Below are 22,475 nucleotides of genomic sequence, written 5' to 3'. Positions count from 1 at the left end.
TTCAGCAGAGTTGGTTAATGTGGGTTTATCACAACTGTGCTCTGTGAGCTGTGATGACTCTCCACCTCCTCACTGAAGTTAGAGAGATTTCTAAATGCGAACATATATTTTCTACCCTCCCCCAATCTTTCAGTGAAGATTCTTTATTTTTATCTTCTCATTCTTTATTTTCCTTTTCTCTTTCTTGGTCACTGTAAAAAGGGAAGGGAAGGGAAGGGAAGGGAAGGGAAGGGAAGGGAAGGGAAGGGAAGGGAAGGGAAGGGTTAACAAGTAAATAAAAATCCAACACATTCTGAATTTAAGTTTTTCTTGTTACAAATGTAATCATTAAAGAACTCACTTGAAATGCTATTTCCATTCTCATAAAATGCAAAACTTTCAATACTAAAAAAAAAAATGTAAAAGAACTTCCAACAGCTTTAATTTTAATCAATACATGTTTGTACAACATAAGAACTAAAAAACTTAGGGACAGAAACCTAACAATACTTCTTTTGGCATGGGAATTATAAAGGAATATAAGGGTGATAGTATTCATTATTTGTATTACTAAGGGGCCTAGGAAGCTTACTCGGGAACAAGGTTTTCTTTGTACCAAACAGTAGAATAACAGAACAGAGAAGACAGTCTTAGACCATACCTATGCAATCCAGTCATGCCCGTTGCAGACAGCCATGAAGTAGCATTGACCCAGACTTGTACATCTATAAAAGGCAGTGAAAGTTTGTCTAGAAATACTTACCAAAGTCCTGGAAACATTAAATATTTCATTAGCATAGTCCTGTGCTTGAGCTAATAAACCCTGCCTCTTGGTGTTTAGAAGCCAAATATCATCTTTACATTACTTTTAATTCATGCATATAATTTAAAATATGGCTGTATTAGAAGGCTCTACTAAAACCAAAAGTAGCTTATTTCCAAATTTCACCTTTATCCTGTTGGCATTTCTGCCAGTGAAAAAACTGCCCTTGCTGCCACCTTCAGATGAGCCTCCTGCTACTGCATTTTAACAGTGACCAAATAGTCTGTATAGGCCTGATGAGGGAATGGTGAGATCAGCTGCAAATGAGAAACAGGGAGTATTGGAGCAAAATATATAAAGCGAAATATAGAGAGCAAAACATTTAATCTCACTCTTCTGGAAGATTTTTAGCATGTAATCTGAGTGATGCAGACTATGCATGCAGACTAGTCTGGGACAGATAAAAGAAAATACCTCTTCTCAGAGTATGTGGGAAGTTCATACCCACAGGAAGTCAGAAAATGAAATACTTGTGGACAGATTTTAAAGGATCATAAAGTTTTATGAGTTATAAAATCTAAAGCTAGGCCTGAGCTATAGAGTTCAGCTCAAACGTAAATCAAAGTAGGAAATTTGGCTTGGGTTATATGAGAAATTAGAATTGATGGTACAGCTACAATTTGAATCTAGGTACTCAGAGTTCAATGAACAGACTTGCATTAAACATGTTTGATAAAATTTTAAGCTGTATGTATCAGGAAATGCGTCAGTAAATAGTCATTTTTCAAAGCCTGAAGAATCCACACCACACAAAGGAAGGATTCTTATCTTCTAACACCATCAATAAATAATTACCAAGGTAGCAGTGAGTGATACATGTCATAGTGAATTCAAGGCAAGAGAAATAGATCACTGAGCAGATCCAGTGTGGAAAAATACTTTTTTCCACTGTCCTAGCTTTTTAAGTTGTGCATGTGGGGAAAAGCAATTATTTCACATTAACATTGTGAAGCTAGTTTTATTTCTGTGTACTAGCAATAAAGTGCATGGGGAAGAATATGTGTCTGAACTTGAGGAATAAATTGAGCTGTGGAGTGTTGCCATATCTTGTCCTCTATTGGGTAAAACTAATCACAATCGTGTATATGTTTCTTAAATCCCTAGCTTCATAAAAGCCTCAGCTACAGTTTCCAGCCCTTCTGATATGAAAATCTTTAGAACATGATACAATGCATACTAAATGTTAGAAAAACAGAGAAAGTTTCTTCTTCTGTTATCATGATTTTACAACAATCACAGGCAAGAAAGGACCATTTAATGATTTTTTAACCTCTCGATAAGCCCTCACTGGGGAAGAATATTGAGAATCTGTGGAAATACATCCTTAAATGCTAGGGGGAAAAAAATCATATACTGAGTTTAGCAGTGGATATGTAGAACTCATTTAGATATGGAAGGTAATTATCTGGCACATACCCTGATTAAAAATGTTCCATTACTGTCTCCTTTCTGAGTATGATCTTCATGGCAATTTATCTATGTCTGTTACATTCAGAGTAAGATGAGGTGGCTGTTAACACCTTGTATATAATATTTGTAACACCCTATACCACTCTTTGCATAACAAGTTGAAACTGAGGTAATTTGAGTAATGCTTTGTCATTTCAAATTATATTCATTTCTATTCTAAAAGCAGAAAGTGGCAGAGAAGAATACAGTGAAAAAGAAGGCCCTTCTAAAAAAATAAATTTTTCTGAGATTTGCTGTGAATTTGAATTTTGAATTTCAAGAAATCCAGAAAATATTAATTTCTCTAATGCATATGGTAAATAATTTAACCTTGTTTCCACAATTATGCCATACTTAGTAAATAGTTTCATATAAATATGTGTGTCCATTATATACTATGTACTAGATTAAACCAGAAAGTACTATGCATACTCCATAAATATGCAATGTCATTCTTTTTTCTGGATAGAAAGTTGCATGCTTAAAGCTACTGTACAGACAGACAGAAATAGAGATGCATCTTGACATATTCTTAGGGACATGGATTATTGTACTTTTTTTCCCAGTTCCTGTCACAATGGATCCATTTTGTAACCCTGCTCCCTGGCTCCTGGGCATGCCCTCCTCCAGCACCCAGCATGAGTGAAAGAAAGAAAGAAATAAGAAACAAAAAAAGGGACCCATTGAACCCCACCCCCTAGCCCAGCAGGCGAATTATCTAACCCTTCCATGTTTACACATTTTTAATTCATTGTTTTAGATCATACATATGTTTTCTTTATTGCTATGCTTTGTTTCCATCATAACAAAATTGTTTAGTCTGTATCTTCCCTTTCAAGTTATTTGAAAGGTGTTGGAAGACACAGAAACTGCAAGCAGCATTAAAATGTTAAGCACTCCAAAGTGAGAAATGTCGGAATTAAGATTATCTATGTGTCATCCCCCTCTTGGTCATATGCATTAATTACACAATCACAACTCACAATGTTTTTATTTCAGACATCCCCTGCCTTAGTGCACAGAGCACATGGTGCTTAAGAATTAAGTTGGGGATTTAGGAAGTACAATTTCTTGACTATTGAACTGATTGTCTTAATGTACAGTACAGTGTGTGCAATTATTCCTGTGGTAACAGCATTTAGAGACACTATCAGAGGTTCAAAGTAAAGGTAGAGTATGTGATTGACATTAATATAGCAAAAGAGATCCTTTGCCCCCAAAACTTTCCAAGCTAGACAGACAGAAAAGCCATGGTTTAGAAAAGTGGTAGAGATCTATTTGCCCAGGGTCCTGTCCACTGTATTGGCCACATGAGCAATTAATGCAGCTCTGACAATAAACCCTATATTTCAAAAGTCTGTTTCTGGACAAAGTGTGGTTATGCTGGAGAGTTTTTTCCAGCTACCTTTGCCCTAAAGTGCTGCATTATTCTTTGGAGGAACAAAGCAAGAAGAGCAATTCAAACTGGTGATAATGCCCTGGAGTTAGGTCTGTGATAGATGTCACACATTGTCACAATATAGCACTGCCCCCCCAAAATTAAAAAGATACAACAGATCTGAATCTCACTGCTTCTCTACCAGTGAGGCACACAGAGTGGTGCTGTTACACACTTGGAGCATAATTACTTATTTATATATTAGCAGTAACAGTTTCAACTATATCCTAGGCCTCTCCTTTGACAAGGTAAGTGGCAATGTTTTTTGAACTAGGGTTTTTTACAGATGACAGCACAGCCTTGTGGCCGAAGACACCTGTCATTATAACATCAAGTTTTACAGCTTTTGTCGTAGAGCAGTCCTTTCTTGAGTGGGCTCTTAGAACAATTTAATCGTTCCCTCTGATGGATTTACATCTGTACATTTACAAACACATAGATGCAAATCAACCATGGGATGAAATAGCCCCTGCATATATAGATGAAGCTGTTCCTATATGGACATGTTAAAGGAAGAAACCACAAAACTCCTACATCTGAATGACCCAGAAAGAGGGCTGCACTAAACTTTGCTCATGTGAGTGGCAAGCTTCACTCATGGCACTCACACATGGCACCAACAGAGTGCATCCAGACAGGGTAGACCATCTTTAGACTCTTCCCTACACATGTATTCATACATAGCAACAAGTGACGTTTTGAAAGCAATACAAAAACGTGCTCTTCCCACAGTCCCTAGTCTATTCTTGCAGCTCACTCCAGCAAGTAGAATGACTGGGGTAGCAACTCATTTCAGACTTAAAGCCAAGAATCTGTTCTTGCATGTCTTTGGTATGTCATACTGGAGCTCTGAATGTTGACAACTCACATGGGTACAGCCTGCAGCTGCATCCCACATATTCTGATCCTCTTTCAAACTCTTAATACAATAGGGTCTCAAATACATTGTGAGCAGAAGAAAACAACCCCCCATGTTCTATTTTGGTATGGTGAGCCCAAAGTCTATTGGCTGGGAGCTGTCATCAGACATGACCATATGTTACTCAATGGTATTACAAGTAAATCCTAATTGAGTGCAAATTATGAAGATTAAAGTCACCTCAGATTTAGCTGTATTATGCTGAGGCAAATGTATTTCAAAGTCCTGTTTAAAATGCTGGCAATTCTCAGCACAGAAATTAACAGGCTGTCATTACCTTGGATTTTATGAGCTGTTCTAAATGTCTGGAGTTCCTTGTTTGGAGCCCTTAGTCATAGAATGTAAGAACAGTCCTTTGCAGCTCAGACTGAAAAACACCAAAGACAATGTATTGTCAACAACTTTTGAAAAAATATTAAATGTTGATACAACTAAGTCACTGAAGAATCTTCGGGTATAAGCTTTTCATAAATAATGCTGAAAGACTGGATTACTGCTGTTGCAATGGTGGTTAAAATCAAAGATTTGCATATAAGCAATCCACTGTTAGGATAAGCCAGGGCCAGTTTATAACAGGCAATGTATTACCTTTTAGAAACAACTGCCAGAAAGATCTTCCTTGGTGATTGAAGTTTATTACTGTTTCATAAGAGGTCTGTGAAGTACTAAGGAGCTGAATTTCATCTATTGGTGCACTTCGGATGATGCACTCCATTTTAATGAGATTAAAGGTTTATAGCAGATAAAATATTTTTATCTGTTCAGTGCACCTGGATTCAATGCAGGGATTTCAGTGTGATTCACAGAGAGCCATTGGAGAGCTACATTCATCTTGATCAATAAGAGCTTCTGATTTCTTTCCTTCTTTTCTATTCCATACAAAGTAAAAATGATCAGGACACATTTCTTCCTGTTTTCAGCACTGATCATGTGTAGCATACCTGCTGAGGAAATCTTTCAGCCAACCCTAGTGCTGGACATGGCTAAAGTCCTTCTGGATAACTACTGCTATCCTGAAAACCTAGTGGGAATGCAAGAAGCCATTGAACAAGCAATCAAGAGCGGGGAGATCCTGGACATCTCTGATCCAAAAATGCTGGCCAGTGTTTTGACAGCTGGAGTGCAGGGTGCTCTGAATGACCCAAGACTGGTGATTTCCTATGAACCATCACTGCATGCAGCTCCCAAACAAGAAGCTGAGCCTTCCCCCACTAATGAACAACTTCTGAGTCTTATTGAGCATGTGGTCATGTATGACAAGCTGGAGGGCAATGTTGGCTACCTGAGGATTGATTATATCATAGGACAGGAATTTGTGGAGAAAGTTGGAGCTTTTCTGGTGGACAAGGTGTGGAAGACGCTAATAGAGACATCTGCCCTGGTGATAGATCTTCGTCACAGCACTGGGGGACAGATTTCTGGCCTCCCCTTCATCATCTCATACTTGCATGAAGATGACAAGAAGCTGCATGTTGAGACTGTATACAATCGGTCCTCCAACATCACCACAGAGATATGGACACTGCCAAAGGTGCTGGGAGAAAGGTACAGCAAAGACAAGGATGTAATTGTTTTGATCAGCCACCAGACCACAGGAGTGGCTGAAGATGTGGCTTACATCCTCAAGCACATGAACAGGGCTATCACTGTTGGGGAGAAGACAGCTGGGGGCTCACTGGACATCCAGAAGCTGCGTATAGGCCCCTCCAATTTCTATATGACAGTTCCCGTGTCACGATCTGTGAGCCCCTTGAGTGGAGGTGGGCAGAGCTGGGAGGTGAGTGGGGTGATGCCATGTGTGGCTACTGAGGCAGAGCAAGCCTTGCAGAAATCCCTGGACATCTTGGCAGTGCGCAGAGCAGTGCCTGGCACCATAAGTCAACTCACAAACATATTAAAAGACTATTACAGCTTAGTGGAGAGGGTGCCAGCACTGCTGCGGCACCTCGTCACCTCTGACTTCTCTTCTGTGCAGTCAGCAGAGGACCTGGCCACTAAGCTCAACACTGAGATGCAGACCTTATCTGAAGACCCCCGCCTGTTGGTCCGAGTCATGATGCCAGATGAAGCTGCTGCCCCCCCTGCTGAGAAGCCAATTGCTGTGGAAGCTGACTTACCTGACAATGAGCAACTGCTGCACGCCTTGGTGGATACTGTTTTCAAGATGTCAGTGTTGCCAGGCAATGTTGGCTACATGCGCTTTGATGAGTTTGCAGATGCCTCTGTGCTTGCTAAGCTGGGACCTTACATTGTCCACAAAGTGTGGGAGCCCCTCCAAAATACAGAGAACTTGATCATGGACCTACGTTACAACCCTGGGGGCCCTTCCTCCTCTGCTGTGCCTGTGCTCCTCTCCTATTTCCAAGATCCTGCTGCTGGGCCTGTCCATCTCTTCACAACCTATGACAGACGTACCAACCACACACAGGAGTACAACAGCCAGGCAGAACTGCTGGGCCAGCCCTATGGGGCTCAGCGTGGAATCTACCTGCTCACTAGCCACCACACTGCTACAGCTGCTGAGGAGTTTGCTTACCTCATGCAGTCCCTGGGCCGTGCCACACTGATTGGTGAGATCACAGCAGGAAGCCTCTCACACACCCGTACATTCCCTCTGCTGCAGCCTAAGCAGGGAATAACCTGTGGCCTAACTGTCACAGTTCCTGTTATCACCTTCATTGACAACCATGGGGAAAGCTGGATGGGTGGAGGAGTTGTGCCTGATGCCATAGTGTTGGCTGAGGATGCACTGGAGAAGGCTGAAGAGGTGATAGCTTTCCACAAGAACATGGGAGTACTTTTGGAGGGTACTGGGCAACTCCTAGAGGCTCACTATGCCATCCCAGAAGTGGCTGGTAAGGCCAACGCTATGCTCAGCACCAAACAGGCCCAAGGAGGTTACCGATCAGCTGTAGACTTTGAGACATTGGCTTCCCAGCTTACCAGTGACTTGCAGGAGGCCTCAGGGGACCATCGGCTTCATGTCTTCCACAGCCATGTGGAACCAACACCAGAAGAACAGCTTCCAAACATGATTCCCAGCCCTGAGGAGCTGAGCTACATCATTGAGGCACTCTTCAAAACTGAGGTATTTCCAGGCAACCTGGGCTACCTTCGCTTTGATATGATGGCTGAGGCAGAAACAGTGAAGGCCATTGGGCCCCAGCTGGTGCAGATGGTATGGAACAAGTTGGTGGACACAGATGCCATGATTATTGACATGAGGTACAACACAGGTGGCTACTCTACTGCTATCCCAATACTTTGTTCCTACTTCTTTGAGCCTGAGCCTCGTCAGCACCTCTATACTGTCTTTGATCGTAGTACCTCCCGCAGCACAGAGGTGTGGACTTTCCCCCAAGTCACTGGCAAGAGATATGGCTCCCTCAAGGACATCTACATCTTAACAAGCCATATGAGTGGCTCAGCAGCTGAAGCTTTCACTCGCTCTATGAAGGATCTACACCGGGCCACAGTTATTGGTGAGCCCACCGTCGGTGGTTCCCTCTCAGTGGGCATTTATCGTGTTGGTAACAGTTCCCTATATGCCTCCATCCCCAGCCAAGTAGTGCTCAGCCCAGTCACTGGCAAAGTATGGAGTGTGTCTGGGGTGGAGCCACACATCACCATCCAGGCCAGTGAAGCCATGGCTGTAGCTCAGCACATTGCCAACCTGCGTGCCCAGGTGCCACAGACACTGCAAACTGTAGGCAAGCTTGTGGCAAATAATTATGCCTTTGTGGACATTGGGGCTGTTATAGCATCCAACCTCACCAAGAACATCAACAAAGACAGTTATAAAAGGATTAATACAGAAGAGGAGCTGGCCAGGATGGTGACTGCCAACTTGAAAGCTCTTTCTGATGATGAGCACCTGAAATTACTCTACATCCCTGAACATGCCAAGGACAGCATTCCAGGGATCATGCCAAAACAGGTACTGCTCTCTTGTACCCAGCTATACTGATGCCAGCTAGAATGGGAGCACTGAGTCAGATATCTTACCTTGTTTCTATGCCATATCATAAGCCCACCAGGATTTGCCTGTACCCAGAGGAGAAGCCAATGCCTGAGTGGGGTTTTGGAGGTTGAGCTCTCTCTGACAGTAAGGCAAGTCAGGGTAGTAGCTTGTAGTAGTAGATGGTAGTTCTGGATGCAGGCGTTTTGGGAACAACCTTCAGGTTGTGAATCTCTGCCAGTTGCTATCTGCCCCAAGCAAATATGCAGGGCTTCACAGTTAGAAGGAAGATACCTCGTTGTCACAGTTAGAAGGAAGATATCTCGTTGTCTCTATGATCCCCTCTCTTTCAGTGCTATGGCTTTTCAAGCTGTAATAAATGAATGCAGAAACCCACTGGTTACAAAATGAGTTTGTAATTTAAGAAAAATTTTGTTGGACCAGAGTAAATGCATATACCCACAAAACATGCAGCCACATACCCTTTAATGGATTCTTCTATATAAAATTGCTGTACCTGACTTCTATTACACCAGAATAACAAGTAACTCTTTTGGTAGTGACAGCAGAAAGTTGTTCTGATTGTGTCTCATGCTCAGCATCAAACAGTCTCCCAGTGACCTAGAAATACTTTGGAAGAAGTATCTGGGTGGAATTTAGGTGACCCCAGGGAGAAATTGATTTTTAATAATCTACTTTTGTCCTTGCTATGTGGTTTGCATAACAGTCTATGCTTTGTTCGGAGCCTGGGTATTTATACACTAGTCTGCCTTGGCAATCTTTCTTGTTCATTGTTGTGCTGGAGAGAGCTCCCAGGAGCACTTGTTAAAATTCCATCTTCAAATTAAAGGAAGGGTTAGGATAACCTGATCCCTTTCTTGAATGGAGTTAGCTCCTTTCTGGCTACTGCTCTAGCATGGCTATCAGAGACGTCTTTTCTCCAGGGACTCATAAAATTACTTTTTGAAGAGAATGTATTTGCCTTTGCAATGAACCAGAGTATACCAAGTGTCAGATAACTATTAAATGTTTCCTGGGGGAGGAAATCTATGGGCTTCCACCCTCTGAAGTTTTTGGCATGCATGATTTAAAGCGAGCATGACCTTTGTGGTATTATCTCCAACACTAAGGTCAAGGACAGAGTATAAGCATTGCCAGGGGAGTGCATTTTTATCAAGTTTTTTAACCAAGAGATTCTGTCCCCATTCTTGCCTCTAAGCTTAAATGAAAATAATTAATTAAAGGATTTTTCTATTCCATCACTTACTTTCCCTCCTACATTTGTTGGGTGTGGAAAACTTCACTCTAAAGATGTTTTTGACAGAGCTCCCTGCTATGTTATTAGCAACTTATCAGTAGTGATACATCATAATTTCTTCCCATTCTATAAAGTGGACCCATCTTGCAAATTAATCACTGTTTTCACTGAAGGCTGTTAATAGATATTGTTGGCTATTTTTACTTGTTCAAACCTTACTTTATTCAGACCTTGAATGTTGAGAACAAGATGTAAAGGACAAATATCTTATTTGTCTCATGACATGAAATCCTGATCCTGATAGAGCTAGTGAGGAAATGCCATTATAGTAATTAATGCTTCTGTTTATCTCAGTTCTTTGTCAAGCAAAGTGATGGGAAGAGGTCAGACATACATACATAAGAATGAAATCACATCAGTGTGGATGAAAATCAGGACAGTGTGGATAAAAATGTGAGATTTCTTCAAGGGGAAATAATGTATAAATAACAGTGGAGAAGCACAGGTTTCTTACGAAGCTAAAATAGTTTCCAAAGGTGTATGCATTCCCTTATAGTGCTTAAGGAAATTGGGAGGCAGAGAGACAAGAGAGCAGTGGTTAAGACATTTTAAGGTGAAAGAGGATGAATGAACGAAGACACTGAAGTCATTGAAGTAAAGGCTTTTCCTTGTGATAGAGGTAAAAGAAAATTCACCTATTTCACAAAGCACTGGGGAGCAGGAGTACCTTAATTCCTGCCTTGCTTTTGCAGGGTCAAGAGGGTTACTTTGGGTAGAACATTTCAGGAATGCCCCATACCAACACCCCAGAGAGCAAATGCCTTCAGATTACAGTGAAGCTTACATGATGGCATTAATTGCATTTATAAATCATTAAATTTTTTGGACAGTCCTATACATGGAAATGGTAGCTCTTTTAATCTGTATCACATTTATTCCTCAAAAACCTAAAAGCTAATTTTTCTCTCATACTACCTACTTCCAAGCCACCCTTTCCCTTGACAGTAGAATTTTCTTGATAATGACCTTGACAGTGAAGCAGATCCAACACAATTAAATGAAAGTGATGATGAATAACTGCAGGAAGGATGGGATGGGACATAGGAGACAGACAAGTGAAATGCGTGTAGACCTTTGCATCTGCTACACTAGAATAGCTGCTGAAGCATAATGCAGGGTAGTGAATATGTCTCCTCTATGACAGCAGCAAGGTCAATGCTAGCTGGAGTTGTCTGCTGCATAAATGCCACTTTCCAAAGTCAGACTTCCCAGCGGCAAATGTTGTATATATTATTTGTGATTCAGAAAACAGCGTTTTGCTTATAAGTCAGAGCTCTATAAACTTGCTGATGTGCAGTTCAATAAGCCCTACTTCTTATTCTTCTGTTTGCCTCTCTGCCTCCAGTCATACCTTCCATTCATACTGAAACACTTGTGCTCATGAATATCTGAGTATTGTAGACTACCTATGGAAGAACTACTGCCTGATTTTGGCAAATGTGTTATGTTAATTTTAAGTGAGAAGAGTCTCACTGAGTGACTTTTTTGGCCCCTTGATAATGCCCAAATACTTTTAATGCAGTCTTCATGCCTAAGAGAATTTTTGTATTAATGTTTTAGATAAGCACCTGAAAATGATGATCAAAGACAAAAAGGAATCCTTTATAAAGAGAAATTATTCCTTAATTTAAAGAAATTTCCCAGATAATCAATATGTATCCATAGCAGAGTATTATACATGCTGAAGGAGGCAACAGTTACAGATATTTCACCAGAAAGGAGTACAGTTTGCTCATGTCCCTTCATTAATGAGTGAAATCAAAATGTTCAGCCTCAAAGTGTCAAGATAGATAATCAAATTCCTACATCTATTCCTAGCAGGTGGAAAGAAATTGTTGTGGGCCCATATGATGCTGATTTATATCAATATAATCACAGTAAACTCAGTGGATCTATACAGGTTCATGCAAGCCAAAAAAATGTCCCATGTTTAACTCTCATTGACTCATCACCTTTTGCAGTTCATGTTTGCTTCTTGTATTTGGCGCAGAAAAGAATATGACACTTTATTAATCACTCCTGTTCTGGTTCTAATACCTTTCATCTTCTGATCCTGATACTCAAGCTCAATGCAGCGACATCTGCAATTACAATCCCACCAAAGAGATTTCTTTGTGCTAATTTTTTCCATTGTTATTAATGCTACAGTAGATTTGGCCATTAGTTTTAAGGATTTTAAATGGGTTTTGGATGAAAATCAAAACTTAGCCATGAATCGTGTTTTCAGATTTTTCTTTCAAATGTAATCTTCCAGGGCATTGACTAGAAAATAACTGCTCACTGGCTTGCAATGAGTATTACAAACTGTGTATTGTCAGAGCAGGCTTACACACTGCTGTGCAGTGCCACCCTTGTGGGGTGAAAGTACAGCTTCTCACTCTGCCCTGCACTCCCTCAATGGGGATTGAGAGCCTTAAATAACCTCTTTTAATCCTTTCCAGAGCACTGTCCCAGAGGGTTTCAGCTTTTGCTTGTGGTAAACCCCCCATCCTGGCTGTCTTGGTGCAATGGAGGGCAGGATTAGAATTCAAAGCTACAGTTCTGGAAAAACTGGAGAAATGATCTGTGAAAAGCAGGATGAGGTTAAATGAGAACACATGCAGGGTTCTTACACAGTTTCTAGGGTGATAGTAATTGACTGCACAACTCTGGGAGGAAAACAGCTTGTTTAGGGGGAGCACTGTAAAAAATTATGTGGGTTTTTCAGAGTTCATAATCTGAATGCAAGTCAGTACAGTCAAGTTGCAGTAAAAAATAATAATGATCAAACTGGAATGGATAATGAGGAATATAATCAGTAAGACATGTGAACTCTTCTGCCACATTCAGCTCTATAAAGAAAATTCATCTAGTGTATCCTATGTGCAGTATTGGGCAATGCTTTTCTGGAAAGATGTGGCTCAAATGCGGAGACAGCAGAAAAAAGGGACAGTAGTAAAGAGAAGACTGAATAAGAGTCATGTCTAAAAAGTTTAAAAGGTTTGAGTTGTTTATTCCAGAGAGAAGAAAACTGAGAGGAGACATGAAAACAGTCTTCAGATATATGAGGCTGTTTCAAATATGAAGAGAATAATCTGTTCCCTTGTCCATGGTAAATAGGCCAAGAAGTAATGCACTTAAACTGTAGAAAGTAGTGAACTTAGACTGTTTACACTAGATGTTAAAAACATCTTTGTAATAGTAAGGCTAGTGACGTACTAGGCTGGATTGCCTGGAAATGACCCAGTGATATGGGTGTTTTTAAGAGCAAGTGAGAATCATCTGTAAGGGATATAGCTGATCCTGCTCTGTCCTTGAGCTGGGGGACCTACTAGGATGAACGGTTCCATTCCAGACTGTGAGGGTACACAAGGAACCCAAATGTTATTCTAAGAAAGAAAGGCGCAACCCCACTGCCCAGCATTCAAAATCTCGTGGTTCTTAAACCAATCTCAGGATTTGCAATGGCACAGGGGTGTTGGCTTGTAGTATTTTAACAGCTGGCAGTTGACAGCACAAGCAACCTTAATGGAAATCAGAGTCACATTGCAATGGTCAACACAGAATTAGCTATGAAAATATAGTTTTCATCTAAATAGACAAAGCAACTTAGGGGAGAGGTGAAAAAGAAGAAAAGAGGGAAGAGTGGCACAGTTGGAAAAGTAGTTTGCCCATGATTGGGGTATGTGTCAGTAGCAGAATTAGGGATGAAACTCCATGCATGAGTTGTAGGGCAGTGTTCTAGGTCCCATTTTGTGTCACATCACTTGTTCCAGTTAGGCTAGTCACTTGCAGAAGGGGACTGCAGAATAGGGCTGAAGACTCTATATAGTTAACAAAAAACAATTCTTCCTTGGCCTAAGTGGTGTTAGCTTAGAGGTCCGTTAGTTGAGCCACATTGCTTATAGTGTTCTTACTAAGGCACCTGAGGGTTTATATTTAACATCAAGTCATTTGTATGTAAACATTGCCTGAATGAGCAGCAGGATCTTACTTTCAGCTGCATCCTGTTCCCAGCTTGTTCTTGGCCTGCAGACAGAGCCCTGCCTTCCAAAGGAAAGTGTGCTGTTGCTCTCTGAAGCTAGTCTTACCCCTTAAGTACCAGCAGCACATGGCCCATGTGCCAGTGTCATGAACCTGTAGTTTTTACTCTCTACTGTCACTATCAGCCTCCTCCCCTCTTTTGCTTAAAAATTAGGAGGCTTTCCCCAGCACACCAAAATTACATTCCGAGTGCTTTTCATTTGACTTCTGGTATTAGAGCCTTTAGAATAGATATATTTTCATACCTTTTCCTGCAGCCATGAAGATGAAGAAGAGTTTCTTTGAGATCCTTGAATATTCATTTTATCCTATGAGACCTAAGGCTTTAAAATAAATCTGCTCACCTTGAAATCCAAGAGTTAGCAACACTGCTAGCAAGTACTGCAGTCCTCAGTGTACAAACACGTGATGCAGCACAGTAAAAGAACAAGTGGAAAAAAATTATTTACCAGACAGACAGAGGGGTTGTTCTTAATCAACATACTTATGGGTATGCATCTAGCAATTATTGTTGGAGACAAAGCTAAGAAATCTGTGCATTTAGTTAAAATATCATTAGTGACTGAGAGTAACACATTAATTTTATTTGGGGATGTTACCAATGAGTGATGACTTTTTTCTCCTAGGGACACCAGTACCTCTGAACTATATAAGCTCTGTCAGAACAATGAAATTCATGCTGGATATATTCTTCAAAACTGTGATTTGTTAATCAAAGTACAGTGGGCAGATCAAGCAGCATTGCTGTCATTGGGAAGTTGATTGGAAGTGACAAACTCAGTAGTGCTGGACTTACATGCAGTCCAGATACAATGTTATCTGGACTGCATATCAGTCCAGATACAATGGTTATTTTCACAAGGTACAATGAGAAGGAAGGTACAGAAAAGGACTCAGTGGAGTTTGCTCTTACCATCAGATCAACATCTACTTGCCAACTGGGCTTTTAAGTTAACGTTTGAAATTTTTGCCTTTTTGGCATACAGCAGTCCTGAGGAGAAAAGGCTAAATTGTTGAAGGTCACATAAGTCCTATATATCCCAAAGCCTTATGGCCTTAAATTGAAGGCGAGTCTTTCATTTTCAGACACATGTAAGCAAACCAGAAGTTTGGCAATAAGATCAGGCTATGTCTCAATGCATGTAGGGGTTGCTAGGATAACTTTATTAGATGCCTACACATTGCTATTTAAAAATGTCTGCTGTTTAATAACATAAGCTAAACAAAATGAAATTAATCACAGCCTAACACGTGAGACTGCAGGCACACGGCCACCATATAAGAGATTTAACACATCAATCTCTTGAGTATCCTAGCACATGCCCAACACATCAGATTCCTTACTGTCACAGGGACTGGCTTATTAAGAGGGGCTGGGGCCATCCCCACCTGTAGCTAGCAGCTGTTTGTCAGCTGAGGCCAATCAAGAGATTATAAAAGTCTCAAGTACCTTCTTTAGAAAGAACTGTAAAAGGAAACAAGTGGGCTTGGGTGGTAGGCCTGGGACAGTGGCCTGTGCTGCAGGCTGGGGAATGGTTCTTATAGCCTTTGCAGGCTCTTTGGACCAAGGAAATTCCTTTATTTTTGAAAAATAAACTGAGCCCTGACAAATAGATGCCTGATCCATATTCTGGGCACCCTATACTGGGAAAACAGCTCATCAGCCAATGCTAACCTGTGTTTAATATGCAAAAATCTTAATATCATTCATTATGTTCTTCAAACTTGGTCACATTCCTCATATATGTCCCACCTGGACTAAACTTGATCCACATAATTCTTTTTAAATCTTGTGCCAAGCTATCAGTGCCAGCAAATGATTTGTTTTGTTTTTCCAAACTCTTTCAGATCCCTTCCCCAGAAGTATTTGAAGATCTGATTAAATTTTCATTCCACACAAATGTATTTGAAAACAACATCGGCTATCTGAGATTCGATATGTTTGGAGACTCTGAACTTCTAACCCAGGTGTCCGACCTACTGGTAGAGCATGTTTGGAGGAAAATTGCTCACACAGATGCATTAATCATAGACATGAGGTAAACCTTTGAATGGCAAATAACCAAAGCTCTTTCAAAACAGCATTTTATTTGTAACAGTGAATTAGCTTTACATGGCTTACTGTCCTGTTTACAGGCTAACATTGCTGGAATTAAATGAGAAAAGGAAAACAGCCAAGGAAAACAATAACAGTCTGGGAGTATATCTCAAGATAAATTGTACCATCACTTGAGATGTTTACAACTAAATAGGCATATTTAGGGAATATATTGAAGAATGCAATCCTGGATGTCACATCTGTTTTCTCTGATTTCTTTCTAATCTAACTCCGCATCTGCCTTGTATTCATTATATACATATATATATATATATGGCTTAATTAAATCTTTTACTGCAGGCAGTGGTCAAGTGATTGAACAGTCAAAAAAACAGACCATGCACAAGGCTGTATTACAACATCTGGTTTGCCATATCTGCAGTATTAAATTATCGTGTACAGAATGAGCCTTAAGCACAAAGGTGGCTTAAAGGTACTGTAGTACTCCTAGACACTGCTGCAGCAAGCTACAGCATCATATGCCTGCTCTCAACTTAGGATACTGTTGAACACTCCAGTGTGTCAACAATGCTGCAAATCTTATTAGCCAGAAGATGGCATCCATTTGTTGCCAGCTATCAAAGCAGATGAATATCACAAATATGCATTTCCCATACAATATTTAGGTAAGTCCTTCCCTTAGTTTGGTCCAGAGCTAATGTTTGTGAGACCAGAACAATATGAATATCAACTAAAAAAAAGAAGGCTTTTGTAAGAACTCATTTTTAACGCTAGAACCACTTATGTCTGCTGCCATCATGGGGCTCTCAGTATTTGGTAATCTTCTTAACATTCTTCTGGGATTTGCAGCATGTGCAGGAAAAGATGAGCACAACAATGAGAGAGAGCAGAGAGAGAGATCTCACTGTGTGAGCACAGAGGAGGCAGAACAACAACTAGCAAAACACACCCATGACTGAATTAAAATTCAGCAAAGGCACCACTATCTTCAATAGACTTGAGATGGGACTGGGACTTTCCTCTTTCTTGCCCCAGTTTTCTCCCAAGCTAAAACTTGTATCAGGTCCGGGGGCAATAAAACAGCAAAGGTGGAAACATGTCTCAGGTACCAAATGGTCTGATTATAGTTCTTTTCTTGGGTTGCTCTGGTGTTTTTATATTTAATGTATTTCCAGCCCTTTGAGTGCACACAAAAGACCCAGTGTCTGAAGGCATATAAAAGGGAACCCCAAACATTTTTTCATTTTTAAATTCTCCCTAAACCAATCTTACGATTTTAAGCAACACTGATAATTTCAATTTTGCTTGTGATTAACCATAATCAATGTTTTTCACCTTACAGGTTTCCCTCCCTGGAACTACTGGGCTACTCATGAACTTTGTATTTTGATAATTTCAATTTTGTATGGGATTAACCATAATGCATAATGTCTCTCGCCTTATGTGCCATTCATGAACTTCATGTTTTTAACATTCACAGCATTGAGAAGAGATAAACAACTTCCCTAATGTCACACAAGAAGTTTGTAATGAAGTACTTGCCTCCAAAAGTTAACCTAAAACTCTAGCAACTTCTCAGTTATTATTACTGACTAAAGTTTCTGGAGTTTCACTGCCTGCAAGAGTCCCAGGAAGAGCTCTCTAGCACTGCTCTAGCTGCTTGTTTACCACATACTTCATCCATGATGGCAGCCTCCTGGCTGCCTCCTGGGCTGTGCAGCAGCAACAGGATCTCCTGGCAGCACAGCACTACCCAGGACACATCTGAAGAGGCTTATTTCAGTTCTAGCTGGTCACAGTGTGAATCCAGCATACAGCTCCCAAATTCTGCAGAATAGAGAGGTAGCTTCAGTCTTTGGGACAGAGGCCTCCTGGATTGTCTAATCCTTTTCTGGAGGTGAAAAAACCTTAGTTATGGACTGGACTGAACAAAACTAATTTTCTAGCAGGTTTTCGCTAGAATGTCTGTGCCAGGCATTCCTAATATCACCTACAGGAAAGCACTGTATTTATCTACTACTAATGAGCGAAGTACAAACATTTCCAATGCTGTGCATGCTCTAGTGTTAGTGAAAAGTGAGAGACAAAATATAATTCGGTATTCCATTGTGTGTATTCATAGCAGGGGTTTTCTCATGATACTTAGGCTCTTCAGTGAATTTAATCTTCAGAGACTGGTATGAAATTAAACTACAACCCAAGTTTTCAAACATGACAGTCCTAAATGAAATGGCTAATGCAATCTTTAGGCACAAAAAGAAATGGTCTCATCTTATAAGGTGCCAAACTCCAAGTGTTCTCATTGTGTGCAGCAAAAAATAAGAACATGACAGTCCTACAAACATAAGTTGCTTAAATTGGGATCTACGTTTATATATTAGGGTTTAGGTATTTACTCATGCTATGTCAGTAATAGCATGGGTTATTCCGAATAGAAGAATAACAAGAATCTGATGTTTCTCTGCATTTTAAGAGTCTTTTCTTATTTTCTGAATTTTTTCCAGGTTGAATCAAGAAAAGTGTAGACCATTCAGTTTTATGTTTGCTTTTGAAGTCATTTGTGGGCAATAACAATCCAAGACACTTACACAGGATTTTGTTTCTCTGATAAATATGCAAATGCTGATAGGGAAGAATTAATGTAAATTATCAAAATGTAGCCATAAACCCTTTCAGTACGGATGTTAAGGAACAATACTTGGAAGGGAGATTTACTGTCTGCCACAAATTTTCAATGGTTTCCTTAATATTTTTAATTTTTGAAAAGGTACAATATTGGAGGCTCCACCACTTCCATAGCAATCCTGTGCTCATACTTCTTTGATGAAGGACAGAAAATTCTCTTGGACAAAGTTTATGACAGACCCAGTGATTCAGTAAAGGAAATACGGACCCAGCCACAGCTCAAAGGTAAAATGACAATTTCTTTTTAGAGTAGCTTTTAATTTCAGATGTCCCTCCCTGTGTATTTTAAAGTGACCCATTAGACACCGTAACTAATTTGGTGAAAGCACCTGCCACAATTAGCTCAAGCTGTTCAGAGAATGCAAAACCAAAAATGTGCATTTCAGCCATGTCCTTCAATGCCATCTATAAATAAGTTTATTGCTCCTAGGAATGAGATATTTTAGGCACAGATGCTTGTGTACTGGTCCCCGGAGGTTTAGTTGAATACTTTGTACAGCAGTTGTGACTTGTTGCTTTTAAAAGTTGCCAAAATTAAAAACAAATCCTGTGCTGCATAGACCTCTAGGAATATCTCTTCCAATACTCACACATAGTTTTATATGTAGCTACTCACTTCCTACCTGTGTAATCCACTATTTCAGTAGATGAAAACACTCACAATAGCCCAGTTTGTCCAGAGAATGTAAGAGAGAAAGAAAACCAGTATATTTTGCACATCTGAGTGAGTTTGGAGCATTTGGCAATGTATCACACACACACCCCTTTCCCCCCTGCTGTCCATGGAAGTTGAAAGGATGCTGCAACATGCAGACACGGAGCTCTTCAGCGCTCATAAAGTGCAGTTAGAGTCCTAAGAAGCCTTAAATATTGGTTTTAATTCTTTTTCCCTTTAAAGCTAAGACAGTACCAAAAAAGTGTCAAAACGGTATCTGCAATTATTGGTTTGGAGCATGCTGAAATGGTTCAACTTTGTCACAGGCTTCAGGGTCCATCTATTTTCCCAGGCAGTCAGAGGTGGGCTGTGCTAAGGGATATGATTACTATGGACACATTCCAGTTCCTATCAAAGAGAACAGGCAGACTCATATTAACTTCAAAGGAGCTGGATCTGGTCCTGTATTATATATATCTACTGTGAAAAGGGTCTTCTAATGGATACTACATCTATAGCGAAATGAGAAGAGCAAAGATGGTGTGAAAATTAATTACCATGCTATTGGCTCCTCTCTTACATTTTGATATGAGAATGATATGTCATACTGTAACTTACTTAAAGAATGACATTTTTAGAGCAGTTAATTTTCAGGTTATCAGGTCACAGTTATGATGCACTGGCCACTTCTTCAAAGGAACTAACCTCTCAAAAAGTATGTAACATGTTCAGATATATTGAAAAAAAGGTGCAAAAAACCTCCTACTCCTGTCAGCTGGTTTATGTAAGAAAATGAGATAACTTGGCCCAGAACCTAATAATAAAGGGGTATTTGCTGAAGGGTTTGGGACAAAGGCCATGTAACAGCTTTCATTTGTAGACTATAAAAAACCTGTGAGTAACCACTATAATTATAATTTCATAAAATGCCGCCTGCATAAATTGCAGGCCAAGCTCTATGATAGACATGTTGCTAGAGCAGGGATGAGAGTGAAACTGAAGATGATGCTGGCTGAGCTTTGAGTATTCCTGCGGGAGCAGTGGAAAATGTCACTTTCTTCACCTGCCTGTACCACTCCTCTGATGAGATCTAAAGCTCCTGTAAAAGTCAAAGCAACAGAAGAGCCAACAGCAGTAACCATGAGCTGGCCTCCCAGCTGCTGGAGCTCATAACCAGAAACCAATGGCACAAGAGCACCACATAGAGTGACAGTCTTTTTTAGCTGCTGGGCTAGTATAAAAAATGCTTTAATACCATCATAGGTAAAAAGTAAATTTCCAAACTTCTTTGGTTGTTAATTGCAGGTAGGAAATGAAGTGTGTTGTATCTTGGCTTCTCTTGCTTTGTTATGCAAATAAATCTCTGAAAATGGATGCATTTCTGATGCTTTTCATCCTGTCCGGCAGGGGAGAGGTATGGCTCTCAGAAGGGGCTAATAATCCTCACCAGTGCTATGACAGCTGGGGCTGCTGAAGAGTTTGTATACATAATGAAGAGACTGGGCAGAGCTCTCATCATTGGGGAACAAACCAGTGGTGGCTGCCATTCCCCACAGACATATCAAGTAGATGATACCAACTTCTACATCATCATCCCTACCTCCAGATCAGTCACCTCTGCAGAGAGCACTTCTTGGGAAGGGAAAGGAGTGCCTCCTCACATAGAAACACCAGCTGAAACAGCACTCATCAAAGCAAAGGAGATGCTCAGCGCTCACCTGCACAGCTCTAGATAGCCCAGTTGGGGAATATGCCCCTAGATCTTAGGGAAAGAATTATACTTCCCCAAATGTAAACCCTAGACAGGAGTGGGAACTTCATTTCAGTCTCTATGATCAGTTATTTGTTCCCTGTACATAGCTCAAAGTGTCTCCCTCTTCAACATACTGACTTTTTTACCCCCATTCTATGGAACCCAGCTCTTTCTGGGCATGTTTGAGATATTTGGATAATTTGGATAATAGGGTTTCTGGATTCCTCTCCTGTGGTCAAATGTGAATGTTAGTTGTTGTAGTGTCTCCTTTTTAAGATTTTAGCTCCAAATCACAGATTTCCTCTGGCCACTTAGAAAATCCCAGCTGTCAGTATTGAAGGCACGTGAACCACCTCAAAGCATTTATGCAAAGATAGAAAAAGCACCTCTGTGTCTTTCGAAATTGTGTACATTTCTAGTTATACATCTTAAAGAAGAATTAAAAGTTGTTGAGAGCGTGCTTCCCAAACTACAAGAGCTAAATTAAGTCTTCTCTATTTCATCATTTAGATGTATCAAAAATAACCATCTCAGTCTGTCAGGGTTGCCCAGACTCCTGGTATTTCTTAGGTACGTGCCTGCTTCCCTCCCTAGTATCTGGCAGAGGAGTGGGGAATGAGCAGGAGAAAGGCAGTACATTGACTCTTTCACCCAGTGCTCAGATCAACAGACCCAGGGAAAAGAATCATATGTTTTTACTTAAGGCTAAAAACAGAATGCTGTGTGCCCTGCCCCAAAGACGAGAAGAGAGCAGAGAAATATCCTTTGCACCCTGCCGACAAGCTATTTATAGTATTAAGTAATGGTGTATTCCAGGGCAACTAACAGTTATTAACAGGAGCTTAATCAATGCACAACCCTCCTTGTCTTTCACACAGTTCTTTTCTAACCACCTGTCTTTGTAATTATTTAGAAATACATTTAACAACTCTAATCTAGATCTCAGATTTTCTCATCTCTACAAAATGCCAGCTGTAAGGTAATTAAGTTAGGAAATCTAGGCAGTTAGAGTCTGAAGTAGTTACGCATTTGCTGTTCACTTGCTCATTTGTACGTTACTGCCATTTTTTTAATGAATTGTGTTTAAACATCTGACTGCAGAGAATCTCTTTCGGTATTTACAGGAAAATAATTTTAACAACCAAATAGACTTTCCATCTTTTTTACTACTTGTTTGTCTTACCAACTACACTCAGTATAATTGCTAACCTGGACTCTTTTGAGTCATTTTTGCGTTCTGATTTTTATTCACTAGCTAGTTGTTGAACTTATCAGTGTTGTGGAAGATATTTAAATTAATTAAAACTCATACAGAATTTTGTGTAAAGTGATACGTGTATGAAAAATATTAAAGTTTCTTAATATGGAAAACACTGGAGTAGTCAATGAATGAGTAAACAACAATAATGCATTTCT

At 40.2% G+C, this 22,475-nt stretch overlaps 1 protein-coding gene and 1 long non-coding RNA gene across 2 annotated transcripts; one reads left to right on the top strand and one right to left on the bottom strand.

Moving 5' to 3' along the window:
- On the bottom strand, positions 1 to 4,939 carry LOC141960970 (uncharacterized). The gene is made up of 3 exons (XR_012633718.1): positions 4,886 to 4,939; positions 641 to 704; positions 1 to 191 (listed from the first exon to the last, which is right to left on the bottom strand). It is a non-coding gene; the product is annotated as an uncharacterized LOC141960970 (long non-coding RNA).
- Positions 4,940 to 5,383: 444 nt separating this feature from the next.
- Positions 5,384 to 22,475, top strand: RBP3 (retinol binding protein 3). Its single transcript, XM_074907372.1, has 4 exons — positions 5,384 to 8,545; positions 15,756 to 15,946; positions 18,734 to 18,876; positions 20,714 to 22,475. Exons 1-4 carry the CDS (start codon positions 5,498 to 5,500, stop codon positions 21,040 to 21,042), a joined length of 3,711 nt encoding a protein of 1,236 aa, XP_074763473.1. The 5' UTR covers positions 5,384 to 5,497; the 3' UTR covers positions 21,043 to 22,475.

Source organism: Athene noctua, chromosome 5 (genome assembly GCF_965140245.1).
Source record: "Athene noctua chromosome 5, bAthNoc1.hap1.1, whole genome shotgun sequence".
Lineage (NCBI taxonomy): Eukaryota > Metazoa > Chordata > Aves > Strigiformes > Strigidae > Athene > Athene noctua.
This window is presented reverse-complemented; position numbering and strand designations above follow the sequence as displayed.